Consider the following 18526-nt stretch of genomic DNA (forward strand, 5'->3'; position numbering starts at 1 on the left):
TTCGCTTTACCGCACTGGAAAAAAAACGAAGTCTGATCCGATTTCTTTCTTCGAAGCTTGGTCTGAGGACAATGCAGTTCAAAAGCGTTCCGGCTCCACCTCCACTTTCCACAATAACAATATCTATGAAACTATTGTTTCTTTAAAACATCGCCACTCGCCGGCTTGTAAAAGGACCGGAGTAGGCAATGGTATCCAAATCCAATAAGAGCATGAAATCTACTGTGTTTCTTATATTTAAAAAAGTAGTGGTTAACGTGCTCGTTTTTAACAGCTGCCGTATCACAAACCCCGCTATGTTTTAGGGCCTGATTGTCTCATAGACGGAACCTTTTCAAGTCGATAAACGTGAAGAAGAATAAGGTCTGTTCATGAAAGTTTAACTTTACGTCTTTTTTATTCAAAACACAAGTTTGCGGGAGTTACCCTGCCATATTTTTGATGCTGGTAGGTTTAATTGAGCACATCTTTTTAAAATTGATGGAGGGGGCCCCCCTGTTTGGGGGGCCCACCCTGCATTTGCAGGGTAGCAGGGTGGGCCAGTCCGCCCCTGTATATATAAGATAACCAAGAAAGTTCTGGCCGTTTTTCACCCACCACCTTCGAACATCGGTAAGTCACCAAAGACGTAACTGAAAGATCATAACAGGTCCCATCAGTATCGACGACCTTCTGCCAACATTCTGAAAGGTCATGGATTCCATCGCGGTCGAACTTGGTGGGCCGTGAAGCAAAGAAAGTATCAAGTACATTTTGCACCTCTACTAGGGATATGAACTGGCGTCCTCTAAGGTGACTGTCCAAGGAATGAAACAGGTGATAATCGGACGGTACAATGCCCGGAGAGTATGGTGGATGCAATAGTGTTTCCCATCCAAGTCGAAGAATGGTGTCCCGAGTCATCCTAGCCACATAGGGCTTAGTCTTGCCCTGTAACAGGAGGACATCTTTGCGATTTAGAAGTGCTGGCTCCAGAGTTTTGAGTTTTTTTGGAACACGGTTCAAATGCTGACAGCACACAGCTGTATTGATGCTCTGACCAGGTGGTAGCAGTTCCCGATGAACGATGCCACGAGCAGTCCACCAAACACATAGGAGAACCTTCTGGTGCAGTGCTGGTTTCGGCTGTTTTGAAACCGATTCATGGGATGCTAACCAATGACGACGGTGCCGTGGAGGTCCGTACAGGGTCCACTTCTTATCGTATGACAACACCCTGTTCAGAAATGGTTCCTTCCTCAGATGAGACAGCAAAGAAACACGAGTTTCTACTCGCGTTGTCTTCTGTCCCGGAGTCAAATCATGTTGTACCCATCGATCCAACTTGTAGTGCTTCCTAAGTTGATGGAGGTGCTGCTGAATGGTGTCTCTACTCACACTGAATTGTAGTCCCGTTCCTCATATGTTTGGCCACTGTTCGCCTCAATTGCTGCCTGAAGATCTTCATTTTGTACGTGTGTTGGTCTTCTGGCACGTTGTGCGTCTTCGAATGTTTCGTCACCATCTTAAATTTGTTAAAACACCACTTCACTGTCTGGTAATCACGACTCCCTCATCAAAGGCCTGGCATATCTTCCGCCCCGCCGCAGCGGCGTTTGATTCCAGTTTGAACTCGTACAGCATACACGCCCTTATGACACTCTGTGGAGATTTCATGTTCACTCTGTTCTTACGCAAGTTCACGATATAACTGAACTGCCACAACCAGGTAGTATGCTGGATATACCTACACCAACACCTGACTTTCGCCTCATCTCCATTCGCATTCAACTCACGGTGTGAGAGCCAATTAAACACAGACCTCCACAACAAACGACAGAACTTTCTTGGTTACCTCTATATATATAAGGTTTAATATAGTATCCTTGCAAACCATTAGATTTTATTGAAAGAGTAATCCTGATAATGGATCACTATCCTCTGAATGTTTTGTAGTGTGAGAGAAACGATGAGTGTTAAATTCTTAGATATGACTGCATTTCTAAAAATTCTTTTAACGAAGTACTCATTATACTGTAATATGGTGATAATCCGTTAACGCATCTGAACGATATCAGTTAAGTTTCATCGTGCCATGAGATGTGAGGTAATTAATCGTCGAGGTTTGGATTTAACCGCTGAAAAAATACAAAAGCCTATCGGAAACATCAATAATTTAATATTACAACCTATTCTAATAATCTAATTCTAAGTCCTATATTAATATTTGGTCTAGGAATTAATTCGTGCGGTTGGTACGCACACATTGAAGCTGTAGTACAAACACAAAATACATAAATACCTTAAGAAAAATATTGTCCATCGCTAGCCACCACTTTCGCCCATCTGTCAGGCAATGTACGGATTCCGTGGCGAAAGAAGTCCTCATCCTTGGAAGCGATCCAGTCAGAGACCCATGTTTCGATATCTTCTGAAGAAGTAAACCGCTGTCCAATCAAATCGTTGTTCATGCAATCGAACAAGTAGTAGTCCGAAGGAGCAACGTCTGGTGAATACGGCGGGTGGGGTAAAACTTCCCATCCGACATTTTCTAAATAGGTTTTGACCGGTTTTGCGACATGTGGGCGAGCGTTATCATGTTGAACAATAAGTCTATCATGTCTGTTCTCCCATTCTGGTCGTGTTCTTGCCAGAGCTTGCTTCAAACGCATTAATTGTCGTCGATAACGTTCTCCATTCATAGTTTCACCCGGTTGCAGCAGCTCATAGTACACCACACCTTTCATATCCCACCATATGCACAGCATAACCTTTGCACAGTGAATATCTCGTTTTGGTTGTGATGGACCTGGTTCACCTGGTTTCACCCAGGCCTTTTTTCGTTTAGGGTTCTCGTAATGGATCCACTTCTCATCACCCGTAATAATTCGATGCAGAAACCCCTTTCTGCTCTGTCGTTGAAGCAGCAATTCGCAAATGGATTTTCGTCTTTCAACGTCTCTGTCTTTCAATGCATGTGGAACCCAATGTGACATCTTTTGAATCATTCCCATGGCTTTCAAGCGTTTGGAGACTGTTGTTTGATCAACGCCTAATGCTGCTGCAAGTTGTTCCTGCGTTTGACACGAATCCTGCTCGAGCAATGCTGTCAATTCTTCGTCTTGAAATTTTTTTGGCTGTCCAGCTCGCTCTTGGTCTGCCAAGCCGAAATCACCACTTCTAAACCGTGCAAACCACTTCTGACACGTTCGCTCAGCTAGAGCATGGTCACCATACACTTCCACCAAAATACGATGACTTTCAATCGCACTTTTCTGCATGTTAAAGTAATGCAGCAGGACACCCCGCAAAAACACTTTATCAGGCACAAATTGCGCCATGTTCACTTAACTACAAACTGGTGTTGTTGACGCTTTAATCCACTGCCCTATACTACGAACGATACGCGATGACAGGGGTTTGCAACACATGTGTGAATACACGGAACTGTGGGACGCTCCGTTCGTTGCGCCATCTCTTGTCCACCCGCACGAATTAATTCCTAGACCAAATATTTATTTGTGTGTCTATTCATTTCTGTAACTAATACATGAGATCTTACCTCCAGCAAATCATCCAAGAAACTGCATGCAAGTATGTCCTGTATTCGAACTCTCCCGGTCCGCAGTGGATCCAGAAAAAAGAAGAACTTTCTAACAGCTGTGCATACATAGAAGGAGTGGAACGACTTTTCCAATCCATCCAGCTGAGGAAGTGTAGGTATTAGTTCCAATATATAGTTTTCTAAATCCTGTATAAAAAGTACAACTGTAATTAATGTAGTGTAACATTTAAATACTTTTGTTCTCCATAAAAACTTTTTACTTCAACAAACAACAACAAATCGAATCTTTGATACACACAACTTTCACAAAGTTCCTACTCAAACCAAATTCACGGCTTTTTCAGTTTTCATCGTCCAAAATATATCAATTTCACAATCGGAAAGTTTATACTAGGATCGAGGAACATGTGACCGGGATGTATTCCGTCAGTTAAGATTCGATTTCATTTTCATGACGCAAATCCTTGCCAGTACGCTCATAACGCGCTCATTTAATTACCACCAAATTCTTTTTCATTGAAGAGTATCTGCGTTATTCAATGCGAGTGATCCCTTAGTTGAGGTATTGGGAAACTACTTACAGATATTATTTCGCAAACTAACTAAGAAGTCAAGGGATATTTTCAACCATGATCGCATTTTTGTAAACAAGTAGGTTTTGAGATATAAAGAACGACACACAAAAACACCACAGTCAGGATTTTAACTTTGTAATGGTATTACAGCTATAGTAAATGAGCTTAAACACAAGTATACATTGATAAAAGTTTCTCAGACAATCACGGAAAATCTTCTTCATCTCAATCTTCTTCATTTAGAATTATCTTTTTCTTGAATAAATACGGTTTACTGTATTTGTTCTTTTGTCATAGGTGACTACCATTGACCTTGCATCCTGCCTTCACACTGTGGATGGAGTATGATATCACATTTAAATATTTAGTCAAGGTTTTGATAATTCCAGTCTTTGTTTATCGTGGGAACTGGATACAGATGAATGTAAAGCATTAAGCTTAACTAAGGCTGTCGTTTATAACATGTTAACATAAAAGTCATCAACTGAATTCCTAGTGAATGTGCCAACAGTCATTAATTCGGGAAAATGGAAAGAAGTCAAGACGTCGATGTGCCCAGGAGGATTTTTGCATTGAATAGGTTGTTGTTATATAATACAGTCATGCAACACTGTCTTCATCTCTTCATTCACGAACTTGAACTCACGGTCAAGTTGATATATTGTAATTGAAGTTATACGGGTAGCTTTTCGAGATAGAGATTTGACTGGCGAGTCAGAATTACAAAGTATCTTTCCTCCGTCAGTTGACGTGAAACTGGTGTCGTGATAATCAGAAGATTCACTTTCTGATATCTTGAGTATGCAGGAGGATGTATGAATGTGTCGTAGAACCTCTAGAACAGTAATAATTGGCGGTGCAAAATGACTCAAGGTCCTTGGGGTGACCACACTCACTGTTTGAATACTGACTATTTTATTCATTTTGTGAATGTGAGTTATGTTTTCAAATACAATTTTATATTTCTGAATAAACAACTTTCTATCTGCAATGCTTTTGGTTTATTAGCCTTTAAATGCGGGAGGTTTTTACTGGGCCACCTTGTAGAGTCATGACAATGGCGAAACTAATCATAAACATAGCCTATCATTATGGTACGAGGGACATACTGAAAGTAGTGAACAACGTCTTTTCACAACTGTAATCTTTATTTGTAAGTGAAACCAAATATATTATCTCAATCTACAGACCTTTCTTTCACTATTTCACATAGTCTCATTTTTTTTTTTTTTTCACACATTTTTACCATCGTTCTGCAAGTTTGAAATTATGCCTGTGGTCACGTGCTAGCAACAAAAAGTGTCAACGTCTGGAAAGAAAGGAAGGTCTGTAGATTGAGAAGATATACTTTGTTTCCTTTACAACTAAAGATTACAGTTGTGAAAACATGTTGCACAGTATGCCTCTCGTAATATGTCTTTGTTAAAATCGAAAGATCTAATACGTTGGACTTGTTTCAATGGTGTTACCCATTCATGGGCTCCAGAAGAAAAGGGGTTCCGAGGATAAAGGCATTACTGGAGCAAGGGTTTCCAAGGAGAGAAGAGCTGGCAGAACCGACCAGGGTAGCATATACAAACCAATTCAAGGCGGCCCGTTGTTATATGGATGATATGGGGAGTGTCTATCGCGCTTCAAGCTTCAACTGTCACATCTTCAAAATGCTGCGAGTGATTGGTTAGGGGGACCACACAAATACGCTCTTGCACGGAAGAGGTTTGTTACGGCACTGATTCACGACGTGACATTTCATTTTTCACCCCTTCTCACTCGCATGACGATGAGGGATTAATTTGCTCTTAAACGGCATCGAGTGTATAACTATTCAACTTAGTGACCCGAAAACTACGAATTCAGCATTAACATTGGTCACTTTCGAGTATTTTTATATGTCATTCCCTTCGAACCCCCTAATGGTGCTAGCTTTGTCTTGTGCTCACAGTATGGCGTCAAGAGTGTCATTATTCATCTCGGAGACTGCGGAAACTGTGGATTCGACAGTAATATCAGTTGTTTTTGATTGATTTACGTCATGCTCCTCCCACTCCCTAGGGGTGCTAAGTGTGTCTTATCCCTAATGTATTTGTTTCCAGGTTGTAAGTATTTGTATTAAGTTTGGTAATTCGGGAATGGACGTTCGACAGTTAGCAGTTCTTAGTCTCCATCTGTCTACTAAATTTCAGCTCGACAGGCTGAGTATTTTTTGCTGCAGGAAGTGCATTTGTTACATTTGTCATTCCCTGCGAAGATTCTCCTTGCAATCGAATAATAATAATAATAATAATAATAATAATAATAATAATAATAATAATAATAATAATAATAATAAAAAACTCTTATTGACCATACAACCACCATGAAAATCACCTCGTGCGAAACCAAATGCTCGTCCCCCCCCATCCCTCTCCTACAGCTTTGAAATTTCAAATAGTTCGAAGCACACTTCTGCGACTCAAAACGACTTTTTTCTTGTTTCTGGTAAGTTTTCAATCTTAATTTAAACTTTTCTAGATTTTCAAAGTTTGAGAACAAAATTCACGGGTTATTCACGGTTGGTGGGAACTCTGTTTCAGCAGTAGAATATTAAAAAAATATTAAAGGTTATCATTTTACACTATATTTAGAATCAACATAGTTTTCTTAGTAATCACTTAACACATTTAAAAAAAAAAACTACATATATAATTTGTTAAGGAACGGGTAGTTCTACAAATGAAAATAATAAATAACCATCAACATACCGATTCCCTGAGATAACCTTGGCCTGTGACATCGTACAACGAAAGGCCTATGCGAGTCTGGTGCAGCCACACTTTCCTCATTATATAATTAAATAGCGCCATAATACTAACACGACCATACGGATCATTTTGCTGAAGTTTAGCAAATACCTTTGGTGTAAAGTAGGGTCTACAATAAAAATGAAAGTAACAACATTATATATTTTATGCATTTCTTACTGAATAAGCAAAAAGAATGTCAACAATTGAATCTCCATACAGAAGATAATGGTATAATAATAATAAATGCATAAATAAATAAAATTAACCTTAGTTCACTTTTAATGTTACATTTGTCGTCAGTTTGTTTTTGTATCACTTCTACATGTAATTTTAAATTTGTCTCCTTAAACCCTCATCCCTAACACAGTCGTATTTAGCTGTTGAAATTATAGGTTCTGGGAACTATGATTATCTCAATATCAACTCTTGAAAACCAAAAATTTTTATAGTGAACATAAAAATATAGATATGCCTATTTAGTGAAATTCTGAAGCTTAACATCGTAATATAATCCCCTCCACTGGAGATGTATTTGACGGTTTAATTAGTAACAGTTCTTGTACTTATTTACAGAGAGTAAATTACTAATTTTAGCACAACTATAAACATGTATTGAATTAATAATATACAAGTGCAGAAATTTTTCGATAAGAAACCTGTTACCTAGTAGTCAGTTTCAATTTTTTAGAACCCTTGCAACAAAAGTGCAAAAAGTTACCATAACACGGTTCAATTTTTATGTGAAAGACTCAACCTATCAGACAGAACAGTGGGTGAATGGTTAAAACTATACAGGAAAAACGCAATTATTCAGAAAAGTTCAACACTTTATCTTATTTTAGACAGTTCTACTAGTTGCATCTGAAATCTTCAATAATTAGCAATTTTATTAAACTAAATTGCTCACTAGAAAATTGCTAAAATCTCACTCTTGAAGCAAATTTAGCATCGGATCTAATGCCAAAAAGTGATAATCAATCAAATTACCTCTGCAATCATTTCAGAAACACGTAAAACTTCGAAAGTCTAAATAACGTAAAAGAAAATAACCTCAGTGCTTGAAATGCACGTGGCAACATTCCATTAACAACTTGTTGACTTTTTATTTATTTATTTATTTTATTTTTAAATAGAAAGGGACTTACGAACTGATATACAAAGTCAAAAAATGCAAGACTGGACCGAGATTCGAATTTGCGTTTTCGGTTTCCCGTATCGATCCATTAACCAGTACACGTTACCTAGTCCTGATAATTATGTTAAATACGTATTTCAGAGATCGAGGTGACAACCTGTGGTGAGCCGAGTTCTCTAAGCTCCCCATCTGCATATCAAAATGCAGATGAGTGCACATTTTCCTATCAATATTTAAATCATGTCTGTTTTAATTGGTTGGTTATGTATTATTTGATTGATTATTTAATATTCTTATAAAATATTTGGTACCACAGAGCGAAATACGACAGTATTAACATTATTATTACTTTGTAATTGGATATGGTGTAAATAAGCAATAATTGATTTAAATTACTATTTATATTACATGAGACTTCTTCGCATAATAGTATTTATTAGCATATCGTGAATGCAGAAATACGGGGAGTTATCTGCATAGAAAAAAAAATTGTATATTCAACATAGAGATCTTGGATGAACAGCAGAGCAAGAAAGTTTTTTTTTTTTTTCATGGAGACAGCATTCTGACTCGACGTCTGTTACTCAACTGTTGCTACCCATATAATGGAAGTATGCCTAGTGTTGTGATAGAAAAAAAGGAACCTGTACTATGGAGAGCATACAGAAACTCTATCCAGGAAAGAAATCTCTGTCCAGGACTCTATCCAGGATGCACCTAGTAATCCCCTAGTTGGGATTACTAGGTGCATCCTGAGTTGTTCTTATTGTTTCATGTACCATAAAAATTTTAGCAATACTACGCTGTACTTAGAAATTGAATAGAGGGGCTTTTCACACATTTTAAAAGAATGTCTCGCCCTCAATATCTATAGCGTCACTTTCAACCGTCACAGCTCGTAAGCTAGCGGACCTTTCTCTGCTTTTCCCAGGATGCATTGCTAATTTAAAGTTGTATGATTATTTTGACTAATTTTGAATAAATTTTTCTAATACTGTCGTATTACGCCTTAATGTTCTTGGAAAGTACGTAACAATTCATTATGTGATTTTTCCTCGTGGTCCTCACCGCCAGAGACACTTAGATCTCTGTTTTGTCAAAATTACTTTCTGCTATACAAACATACCTCCCCTCTCCTCCTGAGAGGGATGGCAGATGAAAATTTGCAGACGACGGACCTCAATCGCCTGGAAAAATGAATCCAAGGAAAGATAAGAGTGTTGTCATGCTTTAAAATATGTGTAAATAGGTTCTGTGTATCATCTTATATCGTATGTTATTTCGTGTATTTATTCATTAAGTTGTATATATGGTAAAATGTTCAAATAACTATTTGTACACATTATTTTCTGCTCTTGGCTGTTGACATCCAAGGGTTTCTGAAAACCACCACCAGGTCAAGTAGGGGCAGCACCTACTTGAAAAGTTTGTGAAATGTTGCATGTTTCCTGCAGCTCTTGGTCTGTTTATTTGCAGTAGCCACCCACCTAGTTGTAGCCTGAGGGCTTTTGTAATTTGAAAACAATGGACCTTTAGGGCGAGTCTGCACCGGTTCTCCTGGAACGGTGGTGGTTTGTGCAGAAAAGACAGAGAGAAGAGTTAATTACTGTTTTTAAAATCGTAAGAGAGGGAACCCACCACAGCGGAGTGTGGTTCCTTAGCTATATAGAGCCTCACGGCTTATACGGGAGTGTTCAGTTGTTTTTTTTTTTTTTTTTTTTTGTTTTTTTTTAAAATAAGTGTGAGAATTGCAAACATAAAGTGTTGTCTGGAAAGTAAGCAAATACTCCCGTACCATTCTGTGACCTTGTGCATATAAAATTAACACACAGATTACTTCACAGTGGATAGACATTAGCTCTAGCAAAGACCATGTTATCTGCGTCAGGGCCAAGATTTTATTTGTCGTACTTTTGTTTGGCAAATTTTTCCAGATATTTGCCCACATTAACAGACAGTTGTATCTACTGGACATTTACGATGAAGGCGAGCTAATGTTAAGTTTCAACTGCGGTTACATGTTGCAATAGTGTCTCGCCACGAGAATATTCATCCCATTACGACTGTATACGCAACAAGACAAACTTTCATTAAATTTTGTAGACAGAGGTGATTAGTAGTACCTCTTTCACCAATTGTGACAACTGGTGTAGTGCTGTCGTGAATCCGTTTATTGGAAACATCTAATTGTACAGATCTGAGATCCAATGCCCACCAGAAATGCAATAAACTGTCCATTTTCTTAGAGATCAGTGGAGAGACTGTCATCACGACTTATTTTACATGTTAAACAGTATGGAACAGTTATAGACATCAAATATCATTTTTTTTATTATTATTATTATCTTTAGTTAAAGAAGTAAAAGGAGAACTATGAACTTTGAAAGAAAATAATGAAAAGTATCGGGTTTGTGTAAAACTAATCATTGAAGTCAATTGAAGCTTATTATTATATTTTTTTCTCTCTCTTCTGAAGGTTACTTAAATTGATGAAAGTATTAAGTTATAGTGTGTGTGAAAATTTGAAATATAATATATATTGAGTGATAAAATATGTGTGGTGCACCGAAAAATTTAGTGTAAATAAGAATTAGTTATGTGTTATTCTGGAATAAATTATCATCACCATCCTAACTCCTGAGGGTTTCGTATTTCCAGCCCGGTGAGTACCATTAAGTGTAAACTTCAGTTGTCTTCTTTTTCAGGATGGAGTTGTGAGGTTGCTATCTACATAAATATAAATATAGAATTTCTGACACTTTCCCAGTTGGGGCTTGGGAAAGTATCGCCCCAAAGAATCCAAATGACTCTCTAGTTATGGTTGTGAAGGAGTGTCCAACAGGATGCATATACCTCCTGCACAAGTAGCTGCTTAGGACATAACTAGAGTGGCATATACATTGGCGTAAGAAAACCCTGATTGGCTTTACTTTTTCATGCTCAACCAGTGCAGTAATGTGTAGTGGCGGCCCCAGTGGGAAGTCACATACATGACTTCAAGGGAGAAATTAGAATATTTATTTTAATAATTTAAGGATGGTTGTCTTGTATGTCATGTATGACATCATTTTACTACCTTAATTCTCTCCCACACCACTTACTCACCATTATAAGAGTAGCGGCTATTATTTTAGAGGCGTATGCATTCAACAAAAAGGGTACTCTGTAGCAAGAGGCTTTTACACTCACTACAAACTGATTTTTTCCAACGTTTAATTTCTTAATATAGTTGAAATTATACGGAATTTGAAAGAGGGAAATATAATTTCAGGAGAATCACTACAGTGTAATGATCAACGCACTGACACGGTAAACCGAAGACCACAATTCAATTCTCTAATCAATCATACATTTTCCCTAACACTCACATTTAATATAAGTACCGGTGTTACTTCTTTATTACAACAATAGAATGTGATATATTTCCTTTAAAATACAACCTGTAAGAATTACAATCCGCCACAACTGAAGTGTCGGGTATCATTCTTTTTTTCTTTCTTCTTTTTTCCTTTGTTATCGGCACCTAAAGTCCACGCAATCAAAATCTTAAGACAAAGACTAAATGTGTGTTTTTTAATTATGTAAGTGTTTTTTTTTTTTCGCTCATTATATACGTAATCGTTATATACGTACTTGCATTTCGGCCCAGCTAATGAAGATACTTTTACGAAATCTTCATAATTAATCATTTGCTCTTCTCCCATTTGCGGAGCACTGTGATGTTTGTCAAGTAAAACCCAAAGAGCCTGAAACGAGAAAGAGATATAATATGATAATAGCTAACAATACAGAAACAGTAAAACGTAGATTAACAAGTAAATACTCTTTCATTTATGTCGAGCTCCCACATGGCTATAAGGTCAGCGCACGCACTTTCAGTGGGAGAGAACCAGGTTCAATTTCCAGAGCTCACATGGTTCAGATTCCTCGCTAAGTCTAATTTAATCTCGGTGCTGAAAAACGACATTAAAATCTTCTAACCAATCTTTCGTGCATGTACATCATTCAGCATTGTTCTCCTATCAGGTAATCGATTCGAATTTTTTTGTTTCATGTTGAAAATAATAAGGTTAAGGTTTTACAATAAAAGTGCAATAAATGCTATTAAACATTCACATAAAGTCTTATCAACTTTCAATTTTCAGCAAAATATCATACAGAAACAACTACCATATAACAGCAGAAAGAATATAGCATATACCTTTAACTCATTATTATCTAAAAGTTGCCGACTTCTTCGTTGTAAGAACATAGCTCGAGCCTCTTCTCTTAGTTTCTGAAGAATAACCTCATCGTCAGAGGGTAACTGCAAAGAAAACATATCTAAGTAACCACCTGTACGCAACTTACAACGTACAGTATAGTTTACAAAAAACAAACAACCCACTGAGATAAAGATCTCAGCTGGTTAAAGGAGCTATGGTACGGAGAAGAATAGTGATTTTCAAGAAGAGGTGAGTGAACAAGTTTTGGACAAAAGTGTACTTTGCCTCGACGTATCGGTGCTTCAATGAAGTAAAAATAACATCTTGGTTAACGCTGGAATAACACGAAAAAATGTGACTGCTCGACTGAGGGAGAACTCACGCTCCAATCTTCCGTTTGCCAATTGAGCAAGCATAAACAACCAATTTCCGTATGATATTATATTTTCTGTACTGCCCTATTGTGTTCTGTGTCTACTGGTATTTGGTATATAGTACTGTATAAACATAAATGACGCAAAGATTTGGGGAAAAACCGAGAAAGTATAAGTTATAAATGCTTGGAACAAATGCAGGACAGAATACAGTATCCAAAAATAAGCCAAGAGAAACGTGGAGCTTCGCAATTTCAAGAAACTAACAATAATCAAAACTACTGGGATCGAAATGGAGACCCCACATACCAGACGTGAGCACTCTACCATTGACCCACCGTGGCCATACTAAAATGAGATAAGAAATTACAGCGAAGCTGCAGCGAGAAAATTTTTACCAAAATATGAAACATTGAGACATATGATACTAGATGAATACGTACCTTAAGGGTCTAATATTCAGCGGTAACATACTAAGAAATAAGTCTCATTAAGAATACGCCAGTGTCCCTTTCAGCAGCGAGACTATATAAGACGGGGACCTACAGCTTATCGTGGGATCCGAATCACACGAGTTCCTACCGGGAATGGAACTTGGGTTTCCCGCGCAAACGACGCGTACGCTATCCTCATATCCACGAGGGAGCTCCGAAAAGGTTTGGAAAAGGTTTCCTGACTTCCTAAGTGGTTTAGAAATTCCCACTGTTACTTTATTTCGCATTCGTGGTGTTAGATACCACTTTGCACTACTGACGGTATTGCACAGGCGAAGAATGTAGTTTCACAGTTAAAATTGCATACTTATTCTGTCTGATTCATTAAAATTCCACTGAAGGTGAAAGACTCTATCGAAACTGACATCATCTTACTGAGATGTATTTACTAAGCCGTTGCTGAATTAGTGACTAATATGCATTAATTTATTTCATTAAGTAATAATATTTCATTAACATAAAGTATTAAGTAATTATTTCTTTGTGTTTCGTTCTTAAGCAATTAATGAAATAAGCATTAAGTAATTATTTCATTAACATACCCAGAAATGCCAAAATGCTACTACAGAAGATAGTCTCAAAACAACGTAAGCAGCAAAATACCTAGAAAAAGATGAAAAGAGACTATGGAAGGATCCAAGCAACAGATATAAGATATCTAAGAAGCATTCTCGAAATGAACAAAGAAAGGAAAGCTAATATGAAATCAATAGTGAAGTTAAACGAGGACACTGTCCGAGAGAAAATATAAAAAAATCTAGGTTACGCTGTTACGGACATGTAAAACGTACACGTAAAAATGACAAGGAAAGCGGCCATGAGATAGATGGATGAATGAAGTATGGGTGGAATGGGAAAAAAAAAGTTGGACAAGCATCATACACAAGTATATCCGGCAAGAGGCTGGAATCAGAAATTTATTATTACGAATTGTATGAAAGTAAAAAAGAAAGAAGAAAAAACTTAAGTATCAAATTATGAACTAGCACGTCGTTTAACCAACAATATAGAGGTATGTTATCATTTTGAACGAAGCACCAATGCATACGAAACCTATTTCGTTGCATTAGCTTAGAAGTTGTAAGCTTCGCGTAAGCCAAAATGTTAAGTCTGCATTTTAACACACTAACTTTATAATAAACAGGTACCATGCGCTGTAAGGTACAACTCTTTATATTTATTATTTATGTAAGGTACTTTAATTCATATGAGCAAAATATCTTTCTTGAACTGACACCTGTTCTCTGGATGGAGATTACATTTCATTAATATAATTTAAGTAATATACATTTACCTTGGCACGTTTTCCCTAATCTGTTTATAGTAAGATAAATATGGTAACAGTAATTTATTTATATTGACTACTTCTACTAAAGCTATATTCCTTGTTTCTTCTTCTCTTCCGAATTAATGTTGAAAAATTCATATTACATAAAAAAAAAAAAAAAAAAAAAAAAAGCGAAGACAATTATAGGCTTTCCAATGCTAATAAAAAATATATATAGGAAATCACGACGAAAAAATATAGGAAGTTTCGTGAAGCTGTGAAAGAGGAACATTTCAATTATCCAATAGGTAGAAATTTTTAAAATATCACATGGAAATTACACTAATTATATTCTACTCTAAACGGGTGATTATCTCGTTGCAAAATTGTATACGAGTTTCTTAGGTTTTTGTACGTAGCTCACCAGTAGTAAGCAACGACCACAAGGAAAGTGTAAAAAGGATCTGCATCAGAAAATCAGTGTTTGTATGACAATGGAATACTGGAAACGCTAAGGGGAAGACTCAGAAATACCGTCACACCCTTCCTTGAACAACTATCTGAAATATAAAATAAAATCTAAAATGTAAACATTCTGCAGCTGGTGCTGTTAAGGTAAGATTTGACTATGTGTAACATATTCTACAATTATTTGCCTACAGTTAGTGTAGAAAGTATTGATACACCTAAATAAATTATTTATAAGTCTTTAAAATCACTACTCCATACAACTTCTTAATGAATATGACGAAACTAGTTTACTTTTTGTTCCATTTTGATGGTGTATGAATACTTTTTGCACTAACTGTATATTGTTTGGTGTAATTATCGTTAGACAATAAGCAGGAAAGGATGAAACACAAGAGTCTCCATTCAACCACTCTACTGTGGAGACAAAAGGCCCTCCAACCAACTACACCTCATTTCCTTATGTTACTTTAACAAGTGGAAGTAATGCCACAAACAATATAAGAGGTTTCGTTAAAATGTAGGAAATATAGAAGTTCATAGGAAGAGACGCAAATAAATAGTAAAAATAGGAAAATATAGAGGAACGTTGGAAAGTCTGCAATTATCTAAACTCATAATTAGAAACTAAAACGTAAGAACACATTCAAAATAACTTTCTTGTAAGTGTTAAAAAAAAATGTTGAAGGCATTCTCAGATGTGATGCGGTCATTTTTTCTCAAGGCAAGTAGATAAGGCATTTTAATAATTTTGGATCTACAGTTCATAAATTCTGGAATTTAGAATTTTTTAGGAATTGAATATGCAACACGGCCATTTTATATGTAACCTCATTCCTTCGTAACTGGAACAAACACTTTGTTTTCAGCCTTGGACTGCAATTGGAAAGTGAATGCAGAGTTATATTCATTTATATTCATTTATATTCAAAAATATAATTTAGTCAAACGACTCAAGTAAAACTTTACACGATGGATATTTCTAAACACAACTTATTTTTTTAAAAAATATACACTGTTAATAAAAGGGACAATGAACTAATTAGCTACTACATATTAAGCTATTTAAATTATATTGAATGTATTTATTCCAGTGAAAACATAGTTGTTACGAGTACAAAAACGACGGATACATTAAATTCACAAATTATGAAAGTAACAGGGCCTTTCGAAAATATTTTCCCTGGAATAAATATACTGGCACAACACGGTTTATTAAGAAAAATGTGCCAGATGGTTTCTATATTTCATTTTATACTAAGCTAAACCAATAATTCTCTGTATATGGCATCATACCAACCTTATAATAAAACCTAGGGATAGAAGTGAATGAACCTTCTGATGTGTTGGGTTTCCCTTTCCATTCTTCGTAATACTTATTAAAAAGCTCTAATTCCTCTTTCTCAGCTTCATCCTCGCTCTTCTCGTTAACTATCCCTGAAAAATTAGTAGCTTATTAAATTTCAAATGAATTTTCAAATCATTCTCACAGTCCACATTGTACTGATAAATGGAGAAAATGGCCTTATTCGTATCACATTTCTTCTTTAGATGCTAATTCAATGATACAAAAAAGGAAGGAAAAAATGCACGACTGTATTGAGGATCAAAGTGTGGTCTGAGTAACTGAACAACGACTTCTAAGAGTGGCAGTGGTAGAGGTCGGACTGGGTAGCGTATAAGTTAACGCATCGGTATGATAAGCCGAACTGTCGGGATTTACTTCCGGTCCAGTCGAGTATATGTCAATCTTTTGTGTTGTCATCTTTTATAATTACAGATGAAACGAAATTTTACGTTAATGTTTGATAACTTTATCTTTTAGGTGAAGCATTTTGCTCTAAATCTCACAAAGGGTTATTGTAAGCCCACAAAATCTTTAGTAAATACGCCCTCGTGAAAGACTTCGGTGAAATATCAGCTACAACTAGAAGGCTGTTGTGTGCTGGGTGTCAGGGCATACGAAATGAAACGAAATTTTACGTTAATGTTTGATAACTATATCTTTTAGGTGAAGCATTTTGCTCTAAATCTCACAAAGGGTTATTGTAAGCCCACAAAATCTTTAGTAAATACGCCCTCGTGAAAGACTTCGGTGAAATATCAGCTACAACTAGAAGGCTGTTGTGTGCTGGGTGTCAGGGCATACCAAATACATCGGAACGAGGATGCCGAGACAAAAGACAAGAACATCGCGTTGGCAAAGGTTTCATTGGAGCACTTACCGTGCTCGGATCTTAGTAGTTATTTCCTGAAATAATTTCGCTCTCACTAGTAAAAGCGAACCAGAAACAGGCCAATCAAAATAAGATCCACTCAGAAAACCTGTTTTTGGCAATTGACAGATGTCGCCGCGTACCTATCTAGTGAGTAGTGCTAAATTTCTATATTGTGAAGACTGTTTCATCCGGCATTTCTTTTAGAATGATCAGAATGCTCATATTAGAGAACGTTTAGGACCTACTTTAAAATGTTAATCAGCTTTTTATTCGTGAGACTGAAATACTTAACGTTTTCTGATTTTGCTTTTCATATTTCCGTTATATCTAACTACTATTGTTGTTTTGTTATATATACAAAATTAAATATTCTGCTCATCAACAGTCCTGGAACTATTAGATTATTTCCCTTTAGGTTTGGATAGGGAAATGCTTCTACCACGTTTCTCGATCTTCAACCTCCTCTTTTAACTTCCAATATTTTCTTCTATTTTCCAACTTAGCCCTCAGTTGTGTTCTTCTTTCTACTCCTCGCTTTTAATCCGTCTTCTTTCTATGGTGGTATCAAGAAGGCAAGTTCTTCGGGAGATGTGTCCAATCCTGTTGGTCTTGCTACGAAAGACCCCTGGTTGAAAGTGTTCTCCCCTACTTATTAAAAAAAAAAAAAAAAAAAAAAAAAAAAAAAAAAAAAAAAAAAAAAAAAAAAATCAAGTATTATTCTCTCTCTCTCTCTGTCTATTTATATCTTCACCATCTTCCTTCAATATTACATTTTGAAGCTTCCTAGAATTTTCTTCTCCAACTTCCGTAATGTCCAAATCTTCGAACAACACAATTCCATACTCCATATGTAGCAGCACTGAAATAATTGTCTTTATGGTATGTAAGTTTGTACCCATTGTAAATCTGTTGGAAGGTCAGCTACCAAGAAAATAAAGTCTAGAATGCATTAACTAAGAATGGTTACAAATGCATTAACTTTTATATGAAGACTAAGACCTTATTCTTAAACGACATTATCTGCTCACATTTCTAAGTGATTTCGAAATATTATCTTCCACCAATTATACCTGGTAAAATAACGACTACAAATAGTTTCTTTATAAAAACTGTCAAACGTATTGAGAAATTAAGGGTTTATTGGGAACGCGAACACGGAGGCTATTTATTGCGGTCGCGACAAAGCAAATAACTGACACATGCTTCAACGAAAAGGACAATACATATATACCGGTAATTCTTTTAAAATAGAAGTGACACATGTTTAAAAAATACAAATTAAATTTAGACTCTACAAAAACACTAACTAAACAAAAAAAAATCTGATAAAAATAAGCAGACGTAATTGAAAACAAAATAAATATAAAAATGAACCTATAACACGAAAAAATAATGAATTATATAATAATAATAAAACATCAAAACAGTCACAGATTAAAAAAGCGTCAGAGATTGTTAACTA

At 36.3% G+C, this 18526-nt stretch overlaps 1 protein-coding gene across 2 annotated transcripts in view; it reads right to left on the reverse strand.

Annotated features, from left to right (window-relative positions):
• Positions 1-18526, reverse strand: part of LOC145686516 (serine/threonine-protein phosphatase 2A regulatory subunit B'' subunit gamma-like) — a 35673-nt gene that overhangs the window by 14048 nt on the left and 3099 nt on the right. Inside the window, exons 2-6 of one of the 2 annotated variants that reach the window (XM_081759903.1) lie at positions 16146-16282; positions 12239-12343; positions 11671-11783; positions 6861-7029; positions 3542-3730 (exon numbers count right to left, since the gene is read on the reverse strand). In XM_081759903.1, the coding sequence (XP_081616029.1) occupies positions 3542-3730; positions 6861-7029; positions 11671-11783; positions 12239-12343; positions 16146-16282 (713 nt within the window). The remainder of the gene's footprint in view (positions 1-3541; positions 3731-6860; positions 7030-11670; positions 11784-12238; positions 12344-16145; positions 16283-18526) is intronic. The other variant, XM_081759905.1, reaches the window with a different exon arrangement.

The sequence above is a fragment of the Thermobia domestica genome, chromosome 5 (genome assembly GCF_964235325.1).
Source record: "Thermobia domestica chromosome 5, izTheDome1.hap1.1, whole genome shotgun sequence".
NCBI lineage: Eukaryota > Metazoa > Arthropoda > Insecta > Zygentoma > Lepismatidae > Thermobia > Thermobia domestica.